Here is an 18,110-nt window from a genome sequence, read left to right as displayed (position 1 = left end):
CTGCTGCCTCTAGCTAAGCATTTGGCACCTGAAGTGCCTGCACGAAATGGCATTATTTAGTTTACTTCATGAATTTGAATTTTTTTTTTTTGTACTCTAACGGTGATCAAAAAATTAATCTAGCAAAGCTAATTTTTTGTTAAGTAAAATGACTGATTTAATTAGACTACAACAAAGTACCATTAGAGTGAATCATGTAGGCTACTAAAGTACTGTAACAAGAGAATTATGTTACTTTCCACCCCTGCCTCCAGTGCAATAATTATCTACTGATTATTAGACCTATTATACAACTGTGCCTTGAGGCATTAATTCTAGAAAAAGAAGGCATATTATTTTAGCACAGTTCAGTCAGAGGTCTGGCTTTACTGGCACAAAACTGTTGAGATCTCTGAAATGACTGTTGATGCTACAGGACATTCAGGGGGGCTGCCATGGGTGATGAGCTACTACAGGACAGACTACAGGGCACAGAGGAAGCTGCTATTAGAGGAAGTAACAGAAGGGCAGCTACTGAATTATACCTGAATTCATATGGTTAGTCTTTCAATATCTTGCTAATAAGATAAGCAGACGTTTTGTAATAAATCACTTGGGTAAAAAGTACATTTTTCATAATCTGTAATAGATGACTCAGGGAAAATGCATATTAAGTGGTAGAAAGATTGACTAACAGAATTCTTTACTACAAGTAATACAAGTTTTAAAGTCGATTAGTGATATTTCAAGGTACAGGGGCTGGGACAGGGGAGATGTTTTGATAGGTTTTGTTATTTATCTGGGGGGGAAAAAAAAAGAAAGAAAAAGCTGTCAACACTTTTAAATGTTTTTACCTTTACATACATATTTGTAGATGCAACAATAGTGGGACAGAAATGTTACCCCAGTCATGGAATACCCTACTTACATTTGTGGGCAAAAAAAAAAAAAAAGAGAGATCCCTCTCACAAGGGCTTTTAGTTGCCTGTTCGTCCTGTTCGACGTGAAATCCTTTTTGATAGTGAAACACTTGCTGTATAGTTCTATATAGAACCTTTAAGGGTTCCTCAGATGGACAACCAAAGGCCTCACGTGTTTTTTTTTTTTTTTTTTTAATTACAAAACATTCTTCCATGCTTCTTGCATTCAATTGATAGTTAAGGGTTGAATGCTTTAGAAAGGCTTGTCCTTAGACAATAAGACTCAGGTGTAAGGTTGTGGATCGAACATTAAAGATTCCGCCAATGGAGCAACCGTTGGAATAGAAAAACCTTGAAACAGTCACTACATGGCAGGAACATGCCACTAAGGGACTTACATCTGGAATGCATGAGAACACCTTTACGACGAATCCTTGACAAAACACAGCAGTATCAATGAAGAATATTCACCTGCCTGTAATGCTGTAAGATGTGTTGGGCTGAGCTAAAGCTTCAGACCTGCTGACAGCCCATGACCAAAAAGGTTTGCTTGTTTCAGAGTGTTGACTAAAACAGCAGCAGTGTTAACTGTGAGGGAATCTTGGCCACCCGATTAAGCAATTGAGATACATCTTGAAGAATGTCAGAGCACATTCCATGCACACCAGTGGCGACAAGCGAGAGCAGCCCTGGTGGCCACTGCATCAGAGCCATCAGTGCTGAGATTCCTAACATTTTACACTGTAGCAGGAATCCTGCTTCATGGAAACCTCAAGTACAATTTTTCCCTCGTGATGGGTGCAGACATTCCTAATACTTTTCTTCTTCACAGAGCAAGGGGCACAGGAGATGCAACAAAGTGGTAACATGAAAGACACTCACAGCAGAGTACACAGAGTGCTGCTAGTATGACATTACACAATGTTTAATAGAATACTCTTGACTATTTTATACAAATCGAAAACAATATTGCATTAAAACCCAAGACAATCCCAATAAGGCCATTGCTAGCATACAGTTAAGTAGCCCTTTCTCAAGCAAGAGCTACTTAAAAAAAAAAAAAGGATTCTATGCATGAATGTTATGATCACAGAACAAAAGAAAACCTGGTTGAAAATCCAGAACAAAGTGCTTCTTGTTTAACACCGGTCTTACCCAACACGAGTGATCAGCACTTTGTATTTTCCTCAACTTTTTTTTTGTGAGGTCTAACATGGTACGATGTGCAAAAGAAAGCCATGAGGCTAACATACACCTGCTCCTTTTCACCCAAGATCCTGATCAAACAAAATTAAGAAAATGTTACAAATCCCATCACTCTGAGTAGCAAATACTATGCATTGGCAACCTTTAGTCTTATGTTTAAAGCAAATATAAAAGAATAAACAGTGCTAAATCAGAAATTATTAAGGAGAAAAAACAAACAAACAAAAAAAAAAACCATTGGCCACATACACTGAAAAAATCAGACTAATGGTAGAAGAGTCGGCGCACGAGTGACACTTGTTCTAGTTAGCAGGACTAAGATCAACAGAAATCAGTGTTAAGAAGGATTTAAAAACTGATTATTAGTACCCTCAGGTATTAATGCAGCTCCAATGCAGGAGATTGCTCTGTTGACATTGATCCCAGCCATGAAGGCAAATCCTAGCTGCTTTCAGTTACATTTCATCCAGCTACATGAGTCTAGACATGGAGATTAATAAAATTAATACTGAATTAACTGTGCTGTAACAGAGAGAACGGTTTCAAGTTACCTAACAGCAGTTTCATGCTTGACAGTAACTATTGTATTGGTGTGTAAAGAAAGGACAAACAAAAAAACAAACAAAAACCCCAAGTGACCTACAGTGTGAAAACAGTCAGGGGTATTATTCAGGATTCTGCAATGTCACCAACCATGGAACAGTGACAAGGAACTGAGAAAAGAAATATACTAGGGGGAAGAAAAAAAAACAAACAAAAACCCACACACACGCACAAATAATTATAACCGCTTTGCGCAAAACTTCCAATCAAATACATAAGAGCTTACAAAAGAGGCCTTAGATCAAAAAGGGTGAAGTGCAGAACTGTTATATGTAGTCACGTTTTTTTTTTTGAATGCTCTATTTTGAATACGGAGGTAACCCCTGTGAGACGTAAACATAAATGATCATGCATTTCCTACATGGTGTTTGGATTTCTATTGCATTGTTTGGAGAGTATATGGCAGGTCCAGCAGGGGACGAGATCACTCCAGGGCTCTCCCTCTTCTTACTGCTGATTACACTCCGCTGGCTGAGGCTGTTTCTACACACACACACACACACACACACACACACACACACACACACACACACACACACACACACAAGACACAAATAGAGAATGTGTTACATCATTATGAGCATCCAACCAACTGCATGGAATGAAAGAGCATGATGGAAGCAGTGAGAGGCATGTGGCAGGTGAGATCACATGATTGGGATACTGAAAAACACAAGGAACATAATAAGCAGTGGCTGTAAAACATAGAGGGGGAGCACAATACTAATGTAATGCTTATTCTGAGGAAGCAAACTAAAGGTCAGAGGAAAGAGAAGGGATATAAAAAAAACATGGAGGAGACAACATGCTAAAACTAGTGCCCCTTACCTAGGAATGCATGGAAGTGTAAATGATTCATGCCTGCAATGAGGACAAAGGGAACGGGGAACAATAATCAGATCACACACCATACATGCATAATTCAATCCAATTATTAACCAATCAGAAGCAGATTAGCTGAGACACATGCTGGGCTGTTCAACTTGAGACTCCCAATTTCACTAATCGTGAAACAGGAATCATTTCACTTCCTTCTTCTGTAAAGTTCGTAAAGTTTCCATAGCACACACAGTTATGACGGACAGAAAGTGTAATCATGTGTGATTGGGTCAGATATGAGAACAGGATTCTCAAACACTATTTATCTGTCTGGGCCACACTGTGTCCTCTCAAAAGGGACATAAATTGTAGAGCTAATATGCAAGAAAAAGAGCATGACTAACGATCAATTTTGATTGCTCAAAATCTGATCCTTTCTGAAAAATGACTGATAATTTTTCTATAACGGCAGATACCAAATGGTTTAATTCCCCTTCCACCACAGCAACTTTTAAAATTTTATGTACTTTATCAGTTTATAATGACATTTAATGTTCTGGAACGTTAGTTCCTGTACGTTAGTTCCTGTACGTTAGTTCCTGTACGTTAGTTCCTGTTATCGCCACTATTATTTACTATAGAAATGATACTGTATTAGGACAAGCGCATTCATATGAACCTGTGATTTGCCTTGCAGCCGGCACTATTTGCAGAGCTACTCTTATAGCAAATTAATCAACACTTTCTGACAAATCAGATGAGAAAACTGAAAGATACTTCAAGAACATGAGGTCTTAAAGAAAAACGTATTGTTTTTCAATCAATCCAATACAAAACACTATGCAACAACATTTTCTGCTGGACCTCAAACTTTCGCACACTACTGTAGCGACACCAGCAAAAAATAAATAAATAAATAAATAAATAAAACCCAGACACACCCAACAGCAATTTTCGAGCATTATGCAGTTTCTGCTCATCAATCAGGTTACCATATTTAGCTTTATGTTTTAATATGAAGGTAAATTCTTTCCTGGCTCATTCATAGTGGGGGGGTGGAGAGTGCGGTAAGGTCTCAGGGCTGTTTTGCTCCTGTAACCGATGAATGAAAACTGGTGAGGCGTTTCCCTTTTTGGAGACGATCATTATAATATAGGAATAGTGCTGTGGTTTTACATACATTTACACGTGCCAAATGAAATGATGGGTAGTGTGCTGTGTTTGGCTCACAGCGTTGAGTTTGTGTGTATGAGGAGCTTTTTTTTTTACTATAAAATTTGAACTGTAGTTGCTGTCTCCTGTTTCTCTTCGGTTCTTTTCATTGTTGTTGAACAGCCCAGATGTACAGTGATCAGTGTGCTCGAGTCAGTATCATTCAAATGCCCATCATTAAGTACACGTGATGCCCGACAATACTGTAAACACAGATCTGAACACTAACTGTGGGGTCAATATCGCCTTCATCTTCCTCTTCACCCTCCTCATCAAGGTCCTGAAAACACACAAAAGAAGCTCAAGTCATAATCGCTCAGATCATCTCTACTATATATTGTAAATGAACGCAAATTTATATAACTAACCTCCTCATCGCCTTCTTCAACATCCTCCTCTTCAAACTGCACCCACACAGACAGAAAATGTGCAAGGCACAAGTCAGCAAGGCAATAAATACAACTCTCTTACATTACATATGGTCAGGTCCATAAATATTTGGACATTTACATAGCTATAGTTATTTCAGCTGTCTACCACAGTGTATTGGAACGTAAATTGAATAGGAACGTAAACTGCAGACTTTCAGCTTTAGTTTAATGGTATTTACATCCAAATCAGGTGACCTATATAGGAATTACAGCACTTTTAATGCACTATTTCTGATTATCTTAGATTGGCTGATTAGTTTTTGGTTTGTTTGTTTTTTTGCTGTAATTCCTGCATTATTCACACGATTTGGATGAAAACACCCTCAAATTAAAGCTGAAAGACTGTACTCATGTTCATTATTTAATTTCAACACCAATATTCTGTGGTAGACAGCCAAATATTTTTAGACCACATACACTTTTTTGCACATATGAACCCGTCAGGAAGAAAGGAAACGGAAAGAATGAAAACGGGGAAAAATGACGACACGAGATGATTAAAGAGCGGTGACGTACACTTTCATCATCTTCCAAAGCCTCTCCTGTGAAATACAGCACAGCTCTGGGGATGATACGCTCTCTGAAAAAATGACCTATCTCAAAGTCTGTGGCAAGAGTGAAGTCCAGGTCCTCATCCTGAAACAAAGACACACAAAAATCCATTGCATTGATTCAATTATGGCATCATTCCACTACACTAATATTTAGGAAAAACTGCCAAAAAGTCAACATGCACAAGGACTTCATACTAAAAAGGTCTTATTTGTCCTAGTTGTGAAATCTGGTCAGTCTAACTTGAAGGGAGCTTTGCTTATTTACTCACTACAGGAAGTGCTGCCAGGAAAACTGAAGTGACGCACAAAACTTTGTTAGAATTGTTGGAACGTAAGCGATGCACGTGCAGTGGCAGCTTGGTTTAATACGTGGGACGAAAAGACGCAACTGAAGTGTCTTTGCGGTAATGATTGCACAATGCTGGGTTAGTCTGCTGAGCTAATCTCCAAAATGTTTACAAACAGTGGAGGACAAACCCTCAACCAGGACAACTTCAGGGACAACTCACCATTCCATCTGGAGACGCTGGAAGAAACAAGAAGGGGAAAATATATTAACATCTACTATACTACTAGATTAACATTTTTATGCCATTAAGGAAATAGCTTGTGAATGAAAGACAATATATTAGAACAAAAACATATTACAGAAATAAAGGAAAATCAACTAAAATATAACAAAAAGAAAAAACGTGTTTCCCCCCCACCCCATCTACAGTCCTCTACCTGCTCTTATGAGCAGAAATGACATCATTCAGTCTATTAGTTTCGGTTATGGTGACTGTTCATGCTCCATCATTACTTAAGGGCAAATGCCACACCTATGAAGAATTCCAAGGAAATCACTTTTCCCCCACCAACACGTCAAACACTCAACACACTTCCTGCAGCTTTTGTCAGAAATGCCAAAAACGTTTTTTTTTTTCTACAGGCAAGACTGCATTCTTTCACAGCTAAAGCCATTTGGGAAGTGACGAGACAAATAAATGAAATTGACACTAGTTCACTGAGGTGAAAAGTAGGTGGCACAGAAGTAGGCACGCAATTTCTACTCACTAATTACAACAGGTAAGAACATTATACGTAGGTAATGAATGACTACACTAATCCAGTGATAATTTTTCCCTTTTGAACTATCACATCACTACACACCTGACTACACAGTTCTCAAGTGAAAGCTCAGCAAATTAATTATTAATCGTCCCTCCCACTCAGTACAAGCAAATTCCATCAGCTTTTCTTTTGGCCTCACCAATCTGGGGGAATTTATCTTTTTTTTTTTTTGTAGTTACACAACTGCCATCCACATTTTTCAACTAAAATGATCTATGCATCTGTGCCGTTTTTATCACAGATATATTATTCAAAATAAACAAACCTAAAAGTAGTACATTCACAAAGAAATCTCATAAAATCTAATATAAAAGATACAAAAATATCAAACGTTCAAAATGCCAGACACAAACAACAGATTTTCCGTGTTTGGCAAGCAGTCAGAACTTGTGTGCTTATTTGTAAGACTAAAATATAGCTTGTGGTAAGATTTACTGTAACAGCTCGATGGCTCCAATAAACAGTCAAAATATTATTGTACACATTTAAATAACGAGCCTAATATTGGAATAGTTGGATGATCATAATCCAGGGTCCACGACATTTATTTTACAAATGATATAAAATGTTTTATCTGTAATGCTAGGAAACAAAGACCTTCACCTACATCAATGACACAGCTAAAACTCAATCTCAGATGGATGTGCACTGCCACCTGCTGTACATCTGAGACACTAACAAAACGGAGTGGTCTAATTTAGAAAGTGAAGTTCTACATTATTCACAAGAACACTCTGAATGGACTGAAACAAACTCTTACTTGCAGCTAATCTTACCTTTGACAGGGTTAAAAAAATTAAAGAAGGAATCCTGTGCCACTTCCTTGGTGATGGTCCTCACTGTTCCTCTACCTTTGTGCTTCTGCTTTTTCTTAATAGTTTTCACAGTTACGTCCTTGCCTTTCTGCCAGTCTATCTTGCAGCTAGATAAAAAAACCAAGCAAAAACATCCATAATGGAAACAATCAAAACCAACAGTTTCCTTGCATTTCCTCATTTGTAAGTCATTTTGGATAAAAGCTTCTGCTAAATGAATAAATGTAAATGTAACAGGTCATCCTTCCTTTCCTGCATATTTCGGTCTGTTCCTGAAAACAATGTGTTTAATGTGACTGCTTCTCACCCCTCACAGTCCACTATCTCTGGCCCCTCAAATGAGAAAGGGTCTGCTGAATCTGGCTCCGATTTCATCTTGTACGTTTTAGTGAGGATGGTATTGCTGAAGTAGCTGTTGGGCTCGAAATGGAACTCCAAAGTGAAGCTCTGGTTTAGGACAGAAATTTTTTTTTTTTTTTTTTTTTTTTTTTAAGTGTCAGAAAGTGTTTACAATACAAACTGTAATTTAAGAAAAGGCTGAAGGAGCTTATTACAGACCATTGGCTCTCCTGGCGCAGAGAATTTCACTGTGATGTCCTGCAAGTGTTTCAGGATGGGCTCGTCATGCTCCTAAAGAGGGGAGGGGAAAGTTTGCTGATCTACACATTGCCATGCTCAGGGTCACAATGATTCCCAGAAACGGGTGTGAGGTGGGAATACACCCTGCTTGGGATGCCAGTTTACAACAGGAAACCATGCATACACGCATTCATACACTCATTCACCACCTACACGCATGTTTTAAGGAGGTGAGAGGAATCCCGCATGAAAACATGGAGAACTTTAAAATCTCTGCAGACAATAACCCAAGCTCAGGATTGAACCAGGGACCCTGGAGATATGGAGGACTAACATTGCCCCCTGCACCAGCACGTTTGGTTAACGCATTCTGTAAAAATCATTGGGGTCAAAGCTTCAATGACAAGTGCATATCATTATCAAAAGTGCTGATTTAAAAAATGAGAAAGTAAAAATTTTTTACAACTATTTTCACATTGCAGCCACCAGGACAATGTATTTGTGTATGGTCAGGTGCTGTCAGTTTTCTTTTAACAATGCTAAGTATAAAATGACTCGAGTAACTGCTCCCCTAGTGGAGACTGTACAGCCTGCAGAAACTCGAGTGAGCGACTGAGTTAGGTGGTCAGGTCTAGGAGGTGATTCACATCTAAAATAAATGAATAAATTTGACCTCATTGCAGTCATATGAGCACTTAGGGCATACATTTCCACTGTAGGAAAACATTTCAATTTAGGCAAAAAAGTGCCTCAGTCTGTTTAAATCCTGGCTGCTGACCCTGCTCAATGGTCTATTTTGCTTGATCTATTGTCCAGCTCTTATCCAAAACACCTGATCAATCAAGATTAAACTGCACACCAGGGCTATAGGTGTTGGAGCCACACTCTCTAGCCAGTGTTTCAAATTCAGGATATCCGAACACACCAAATTTAGCCCATGAATGCCTTAGGAATAAGCCGATGAGCTGAGGTGTGATAAGAGAAAGAAAAACACAATTCAGGACTTACAACTTGGTTTTAGAGGATAGTCGTTATAAAAAGGACATTTGGGTATAAAGTGGCCTGCAGTTTCTTCCACCTGACCTTTTTACCAAATTTCATCAAAGGAACGCTCTTTAAATAACCGATCTAAGGAAGCACACAGGGTCCCCAGGGATAAATGTTTAAACATAATTTTTAAAAAAATATATATTTCTAGATATTCTTCCAGACTACCTCTAGCTCTGGGTGAATGGTTTGCTTATTTGCATTGGTTGAGACCCTGGTCTATTTATTCAAAACATAAATGTACTACTCAGAATTGTATCCCTAGCACTTAAAATGATAAGACATAAAAGGTCTGATTTAAATGCACAATACAGTTAGCACATCAGGCCAATAACTAAATAAAAGTAATCCAAGATATCTTGTTCTATGTGACTGGCTAAACACTCAGATTAGACATTAAATTTTGCATATCAGCCATGAACTTCCTTTCAAAAAACCTCTTCCTTTTACAACCACATCTAGATAACATCTCTCTAGACCCAAGTGTGGACTTGTGCTGCGAGTTTTCTAATTCATCTGCTATGGAAAGCTCAAAACACAGCCAGAGTTTCTGTCACAGTGTTTCTCAATCAACAATGGCTTTAATATGGGTGATCCCAATTAGAAGTTTCACCTGTAACATTTCCCCCAGCATGTCCACATGTTTGAAGATAGTCAGCCAGAACTCTGGGATGCCTTTAGGGTCCTCAGCAGTGGCTGAATCTTCTTTCTTCTCTTCCAGAGCAGCCTTCTTCATATCCTCCTGTCAGGGCAAAACACATCAGCAATCACTGGGTCTTTCTAATAACAGTCACAACAAGTATAGATGATCACCACACAATTAAATAAATAAACAAATAAATAAATAAAAGCAAGCAAGAACAAAAACTTTGGCAATTATATTTATTTTCAGTGCATACCTGCATTTATAAACTGGTCATAAATCATGTGAGGTGGATTCTTGGACCCAAATTAAAGTCCTAATTATGGTCATAAATGATCGCTTCTTGGCACTTTATATTACTAGCACATTTCTGCACCAATAACATCTACCCTGACAAAAGAACACCTATGCAGGTGTGTCCTCCCAAAGGTAAAGGTAACCATATCACACTGCACAGTAGCAATAATAGCAGCTGGATAAAAATAAATATATATATATATATATATATATTTATTTATATTAACGACAATGTTTCTGTTTTTCTGCCAATAGTAATTCACAAGTTACCTGTGGGTGTGGACCACACCAGTTACTAGTTAAAAGAAAAAGTGCCTTCAGCACATCACTCATCCTATATACTCATTACATCATTACATTCACTTAGTCATTGTTTAGTAATCGGGAATTTATTATTCAGAACATAAAATTCACTCATGGATTATCTTTCCAATGTTTGTTTCTCCCTTTTTGACAAAACTGAAATAATTGTTTTTGGCCCCCTGAGATTGAGAGATGGTCTCATTAACGAGCTCCATAATCACTTCCCCTCAATTTCTTCCCAGGTTCGGAACCTTGGCTTCATTCTGGACTCAGAATTATGCTAAACCAAGCAGATAAATTTGGTCATTAAGACTAGTTTTTAATCAACTACGGATTATTTCAAACTCAAAACATTTGTCTTTCCAGGATTTGGAGAAGGTTATTCATGCTTTTATTATTTCTCGCTTAGATTACTGTAATCCATTATACTTGGGTCTTCCTCAGTCATCTCTGGTTCGTCTTCAGATGGTTCAGAATGCAGCTGCAAGGATGTTGACCAGGGCAAAGAAGTTTGATCGTGTCACCCCAATTTTAGCATCGCTTCATTAGCTCCAAGTCCGTTTTAGGATTCAGTTAAGGTTCTGATGTTTGTTTTTAAAACTCTTAATAATCAAGCTCCTTCCTATCTCGAGGATCTTCTTAAACCACTTTCATCAAACAGATGTCTAAGATCTTCTGATAGGTTTCTTTTGCATGTCCCTCGTTCCCGGTTAAAAACAAAGGGGGATAGAGCTTTTACTGTTGCTGCCCCCCATCTATGGAATCAACTGCCACTGGACATCCGCCTTGCACCTTCTATTACCACTTTTAAAAATAGGCTTAAAACATCTCTTCTGCCAGGCTTTTTGATCAAATTTTTAATAAATTTTTTCTATTGTCTATTTTTTATTTGGTCTTATTCTGTTTCTATTTTACTTCCTTACGCTGTTCAGCACTTTGGTCAGCTTTGCTGTGTGAAACGTGCTATACAAATACATTTTACTTACTTACTTTTTCCTACTGTAAACTCATAGTGCACCTGGGGTCATGTGACATCCTTGGCCACTGTTCACAGCCAATAAGGGGGAACAGTGACAGTGTTTTATATAATTGCCGCGGAAAATGAAAATGCAGAATTGATACCTTTCTTCAATCAAACAGCACAAAGAAAAAAAACCTCAATTTGTTAATATAAGTGTTCCATACCACTGAGTAAAAACAGTACACACTAAAAGACATTTGCTTTTTTTCTGCAATAGGTTTTCTTTTCTTTAGAACAGCGGTCTACTTAGTAGTGTATTTAAGTGCAACTTTGAACAGAAAACCGGATGGTCAGCAAGTGCTTTGTTTTATCCGTTTGGTGTGTCGAGACCTCTAGATCCACACATCATCCCAAGATACTAATTTCACCCAAATACCATCAGATACTCACAGACAGCTCTTCCTCCTCTCCTTCACTCTGCCACTCGCATTCATCATCTGTTGGCTCCACTGCTCCAGACACCACTGCCCGTCTCTGAACAACACACACTAGATTAGTTCATGCACTTGTATTAAGCAGGTTTCTGGAACTCCACATACATTCTTTGAAATGTTGTGACAAGGCAGCAAATCATAACAGTGCAGGTTGAGTCCTGCACTGGCTGAATAAACCTCTCAGAACTAATCTTGCCACATTCATGTAGAAGGCAATAACTTAACTCAAAGGAAGAAAGTGATTTAATCTTACAAATATGGTTGTAAATGTTATTCAGCTGTCCCCAGCCTTGGAAACAGCCAGACCTGAGTGAGATCAGCTGGCTACTCGTCTGGTTGGGGGATGAATTTAGCACTGGAACAGTGAGCTCACAGGCCACCAATACAAGCCTGAGCTGCAACCATTGTGTGTGCACATGGGACAAGATGCACCAATGGTGTTTCCTGCCGTTAGTATACAATGGCCAAAAATTACAGAAGCAACAGCACACACCCTTTAGTGTGTAATCCTCTAGAGTGAGATTTTGATAATCTAAATGGCATGACAGTTGTGTTGCTGCATCTAATAAAGACTGAGCAGCTATACGTAGCTTGATTTTTCCATAAATTTACATATATATGATAGGAAGAAATGTTAACCTTGTTAAAGATGGGCTGGTAGAGACCAGCATACTTTCTCTCCAACTCATGGACTTCCTCATAGAACTTGGCCTCTATATGAGCGCTCTGGACCTGCAGTCTCTTCAGAGCGTACACTCTCCTCTTCACTGCTTTGGGCAGGGCACTGACATTCGGTATCCTGCAGAAAATATGGTTTGTTATTTACTGTAGTGCAGATGTCTGGATGAAAAGTGGAGAAGCTGCCAAGACTTGGTAATCACGTTTCAGCAAACAATATGCAAAGCCATGCAGGAATGTAATCTAATAAAAGCACCTCTCAGAACAAGACAGAGTCATCTTCCTATTATCTCCCTGCTTACCTGAAGTTATTCAAACTATTTATTTATTTATTTTTTATACAGACACTCAGTCATCTGAATAGCTTTCCAGGGTGCATACCTTTCTACTTGAGAGATGATTTCTGGTCTGTCACCCTGTGAGCCTTTGTTTCCTCCCTTACCTTTGGAAATAAATAAAAAAATATATAAATTAATAATAATTAAAAAAAAAAAAAAGTTTATTTTAGCATGTATTGCTCCAAGATCAAAATAAAGCATAATCATAAAGTTGAAAAGCACTAGCATATTCCAAATACAGCACTGTTTTAACCCCTTCAACACAGAAAACCTTGTTTATACACTAATATTAAACTATTAGTTGTTATAACAGTTATAATTATAACTGTTAAAAGTTATAATTTTGTTTGACAGTTATAATAACTATAATCACACAAGCTGTGAATGAATAGAACACAAATACGCAGTTAGATTTATATTTATATTTATATATATATATATATATATATATATATATATATAAAAATGCAAATACACACACACACTGCATGACTCGTACTAAACTGCCAGAGAAACAACAGAAAAAATTATTCCCATGACAGCATTAAACCCATCAGCGTACCTCTGGCGTCATTCTTTTCATTTTTTCGCGCCTCCATCACAGATGCCCTTTAGCTGTAAGAAAAATATCAAGTAGGTATTTGGTTTATGTTTAGAATCTTGTTTTCAATTCATTTCATCCATCAGATAAAACCAGAGCTGTAATCACCCATGCTGATAGTTGAAAGCCATTTAAAAGATAATAGCTCCTATTTGTTTCATACTTGTAACGGCATAAACATGAGAGGGCAAAGGCCTGGATTCACACACTTGAGTGTGAATCCTGACACCGTGATAGGAAAATCTATTTATCTACTAGTTCAGCAGGTTCATCAAGCATCTCAACAGGCTTGTCTGGGAAATGTACTTCACTTTCTAACCTAGAGCCTGGCCTACTTGTTAGCAAATAAAATATAAACAATAAATCCATTTTAACTGCAGGCTCCGGTTCAGGAAACTGTCAAAAAATGCCTGAATATATCCTAACAGTTACAATCAGATTGATCACAGGTATATAGATCTGTAAACGAACTGTGTGCGGATAACGTTACCAAGTGGGATTAGCCTTCAAATTCAACAACATTTTGTTCTCCGATTTCCTATATCACAGGCTTGGTGAACAGAAATGCAATAGAAAACAAGGATGTTTTCTAAGTATCCTACCACTACCTGCACACCACAATGTATAATACCAGTCACTTTTTCCAAGTTTTATTCAATGACAATAAATTTACATTTACGCCATTTGGCTTACACCCTTATCCAAAGCGACTTATAGAAGTGCAGTGAAGTCTCCATCAATAGAAATGTCCTGATATAGTAGTATGTATAGTCATTTTTCCGTTAAGCATCTTCTGCATACACAATGCAAGTAATATAAACACGTTTGCAATGAACAGAAGTGGATATTATACAACAATTACACTGTAAGTTAAAGAATAATGCGCACACACACGTCATTGATCCCATTACTGTCAAAAAAGGGATTCTGCTTTTAAAATAACGCATAATATCAATATAATTTACTCTTTAAAGACAGGCCAAGAAGATCAAAGGCACCGACGCCAAAAGGAGCTGTCAATCAAACCCGCATGCTACAACCACGTGGGATTCAATTATCTATAATTTAGCACAACGGACAGCGCCATGCTCTACACAATAACCACCTCACTAACTACACAACTACAAGTAATAATTAATAACCTCATTAGCGATAACACAACATGGCGAGGATCATGACAGAGCAGCGTCCGGTGTCAGTACCTGCGTGGGCTGGTTTGTTTTATTCACCTGGATCATGAAGGAAAGTTTTCTAGAGTGAAGTTATTTCAGCAGGACTGATACTCCAATGTCCTCACTCTCTTTTTGTTGCGCGCGCGCGCGAGCGAACGAGAGCGCGAGAGAGAGAGAGAGAGAGAGAGAGACCCACATGGAGCGCACCACACCGCCTGGACGTGTGACAGCGTGCGTAAAGCGGACCCCGCTCTCTCTCTCCGCCGTGAGACTCGACCGCTGCACACTTTAAATAACACACATTTTACATACAATATACAGGGGCTCGAGAACGTAGAGGCTTAAAAAAACATGGCCTTTGACTTACCTCAGGCTTCAGGCCGTCCTCACGCTCTTAACAAACTGAGAAGGTGCAAAAATTGGCTTCACAACATCCCCGACTCTCATTGGAGGAACGCGCCCAGAGAGCCAGCCAATCAGCGACGAGCTTCTGTACAGCTAAACGGTTATTGGTTGTGGGCGTGTCCGAATCACAAACAGCTCCCTACTCCCTCTAAAAGTGCACGCCATTAGGCATGGAATAATTGTTATCATACCCTTATCCAACTCTGGATTATTTGGGTTTTATACAGTATTAGAAAATGACAAGTTCGGAGTTTGTGAACCTAGTTATTCGGAAGTTAGTGATTCCACAATACGAAACCTACACCATTTTCACAGGGCATGAGGAGCAACATTTAGGTCTTTAAATAACATTTGCAAGCAACGTCTGTGGTAAAACACTTATTCTTGGGTTGTACCCTCAAGTGTGCACCATTTATGCCTTTTGAACAAAAAGTGTTTTTTTTTTTGTTTGTTTGTTTGGTTTTTACCTAGGAAGGTGTATATAAGTTTACCTTTAAAACTTTGATCTAAAAGGTAATTAGAGTCCAATTATGTACCTTAAATCTTTTAAAAGGTACAGCATATATAAGGTACAAAAGATAAATGTATCACTCTAACAAGGAAATGTACAGTTGACCTTTTTCTAAGCAAAACCATGGTTTTTATAATAATAAAAAACAGTGGTTGAGAAATGTATAACACTACAAAACACAAAAAGATACCATTAAATAAAACAAACCAGCAACACTAAAAGAAATACAAAAACATATACTTAACACAACACAAAAACCAAACACACACCAAAATGTAAGTGGTGCCACCCCTTATCAATATATCTTCATTGCGTATGAGACCAAGAAACAATGTTGTTGTTTTTTCCTTGCTGAAAAATCCAGCTTGGACTAACCAACTACCAACTTTCAAAACACAGGCCAAGTGGGTCAAATTGGTAGACCATCTTTGCCAGCTGGTAAGGGCTGGTAGAAAGGAAACAGTTTCTGAATAACCACAACTAATACACATTAGAGAAAAGTTATCTTTAAAAAAACTACCAAAAGTAAGGCCATTAGAAAATCTGAAAGATTTGTTGATCAATTTTGTTTGTTTGTTTGTTTGTTCATCCTTTATTTATCCAAGATAAAAACGAATTGAGATAAAATCTATTTTACAAGAGTGACCTGGCCAAAAAGGCAGAAAAACACAAAAGCAATTAAAGACACGACTGTTGTGGAATCTTCTTCAGCAAAAATAAAAACTTCTGAGTCTCAAGGTTTTTGATGGCAAAAATAAATGAGACTTTTATTACAATAGTAACTAAAGCCAAGTCGGTTTGCAAAGCGACTCTCTGATCCCATCTTAACACACTATTTTATAGCCTACACCTCCAAACTAAGTTAGATTCAGCCGCAACAGGAGAGACTTCGATAAATGCCTGTTTGGAAATCGGTAACAAGCAAGATTTAAAAATCGAAGACAGAAACCTTTGTTGTATTTTTATCTATAATGAGATAAATGATACATAACTTTTAATTAATAAAATATTACCATACGCAAAGTATGTATTAAATGACACACATTTATTCATTAGTGATGGAAAGTTCGGATCGTTTTACTGTCTCGGATCTTTGAATCTCATTCAGCAAATTGAATTAATATTTTTTCGGGTCATTTAGTTCATTTCAGCAGAATATAATTAAAATGTAACATGTTAAATTCCCCAACACATCTAGTACTTATGCAAATGTTGATCACATTTGGAATAAAAAATATACTATAGGCTAATGCAACCAAGGCTGAATGATGAGAAACAGAAATGATTAATTAATAGCTTAGCTGGGTCTTCAGGTTATGCAGTCTGTTAATTCACCTCATCTCCTGATCCGAGTTGTTCCGAGACGTTACATTTGTCACATCTGTTCCCTGGAAACAGAAATATTAGTTCATCTCTCTAGTCTTCAGGTTCGAGTCATTCGTTCATCCCATGACCACCCCATAGACTGAATGCAGTGGGGCTGTGACGTGATGAACGAACGACTCTGAGCCGAAGACTCGAGAGATCAACTTATCATTTTTGTTTCCTGTACTGCATGGTGTATTGCCTATGCGGCACTCACCGGAAGACCGAACGACTCGAAATAGAAGACTCGAGACATGAACCAATCATTTCTGTTTCCTCTACAGAACCTATGAGGATGTTGCAGAACGAATCACTCTCTGAGACAACCCGAGTGTTCCCGAGACATATTAAAGATTCGTTCATGAACGAGACATCACTACTCACAACACAAAACAACTCGTTAAGGAGAATCCTTACTCCCTCAGTGCATGGCTCACATTTAGTATCGGCTCGGCTCACTTAGATCCTTGACCGAGGTGGTACTAAAAAAAGTACCAGGCACCATGTACTATCCACAGTGGAAAGCCCCCAAAAAGTGAGTCGACTCGAATTGTACCGTGCAGTGCAAAAGTGCCAAAAGACTCTCTACATCCCATCCATCTGTTTTGATAAGAGTACGAAGAAGGACTTTTTGCAAAGTAACTCCAATACATTCCCTTGAACATTGATGCATCTTCCCTAAGATGGGTGGCCTTATCAGTATGTGCATATCCTGTATTTTTCTAACTTCCCATTCATAAAGCTTGGCAATAATAGTGGATACACGCTAAGGAATGGCAGATAACAAGTTAAGAAGTTAGGAAGAAAAAGAAACAAACTGTGAGTGAGAAATGTGTGCTCAGTGATTTCCCACAAACTTGTGTTACATCAGTTTGTCCTTATTTTCTTTGATTAATATACATGAATACTCTCTTATATCTTACACATTGATTATACATGATTGGATTATACTTTGATTAAAATATTCCATATATTATTACAACATAATCATATGCTTAATATGTTTAAATGCTGGTTTAACATTAAGTCACTTTCTTCATGATTGAAATACATTTAAAAGTCAT

At 38.0% G+C, this 18,110-nt stretch overlaps 1 protein-coding gene across 4 annotated transcripts; it reads right to left on the bottom strand.

Moving 5' to 3' along the window:
• Positions 1-1,800: 1,800 nt before the first annotated feature.
• On the bottom strand, positions 1,801-15,222 carry nap1l4a (nucleosome assembly protein 1-like 4a). 4 transcript variants are annotated; one of them, XM_017486056.3, is made up of 15 exons: positions 15,133-15,222; positions 13,555-13,607; positions 13,036-13,096; positions 12,616-12,775; positions 11,933-12,016; positions 9,892-10,020; positions 8,211-8,282; positions 7,960-8,099; positions 7,614-7,759; positions 6,234-6,250; positions 5,687-5,806; positions 5,108-5,143; positions 4,969-5,019; positions 3,537-3,569; positions 3,031-3,191 (listed from the first exon to the last, which is right to left on the bottom strand). In XM_017486056.3, exons 2-14 carry the CDS (start codon positions 13,589-13,591, stop codon positions 3,564-3,566), a joined length of 1,059 nt encoding a protein of 352 aa, XP_017341545.1. In that variant the 5' UTR covers positions 13,592-13,607; positions 15,133-15,222; the 3' UTR covers positions 3,031-3,191; positions 3,537-3,563. The 4 variants fall into 4 exon arrangements, with proteins under 4 accessions (XP_017341542.1, XP_017341543.1, XP_017341544.1 ...); XM_017486053.3 differs by lacking the exon at positions 3,537-3,569 and having other exon boundaries at positions 1,801-3,191; XM_017486054.3 differs by lacking the exons at positions 3,537-3,569; positions 15,133-15,222 and adding an exon at positions 14,796-14,881 and having other exon boundaries at positions 1,801-3,191.
• Positions 15,223-18,110: the final 2,888 nt, after the last annotated feature.

This window comes from Ictalurus punctatus, chromosome 14 (assembly GCF_001660625.3).
Source record: "Ictalurus punctatus breed USDA103 chromosome 14, Coco_2.0, whole genome shotgun sequence".
NCBI lineage: Eukaryota > Metazoa > Chordata > Actinopteri > Siluriformes > Ictaluridae > Ictalurus > Ictalurus punctatus.
The sequence above is the reverse complement of the archived record's forward strand: the minus strand, read 5'-3'. Positions and strand labels throughout refer to the sequence as shown.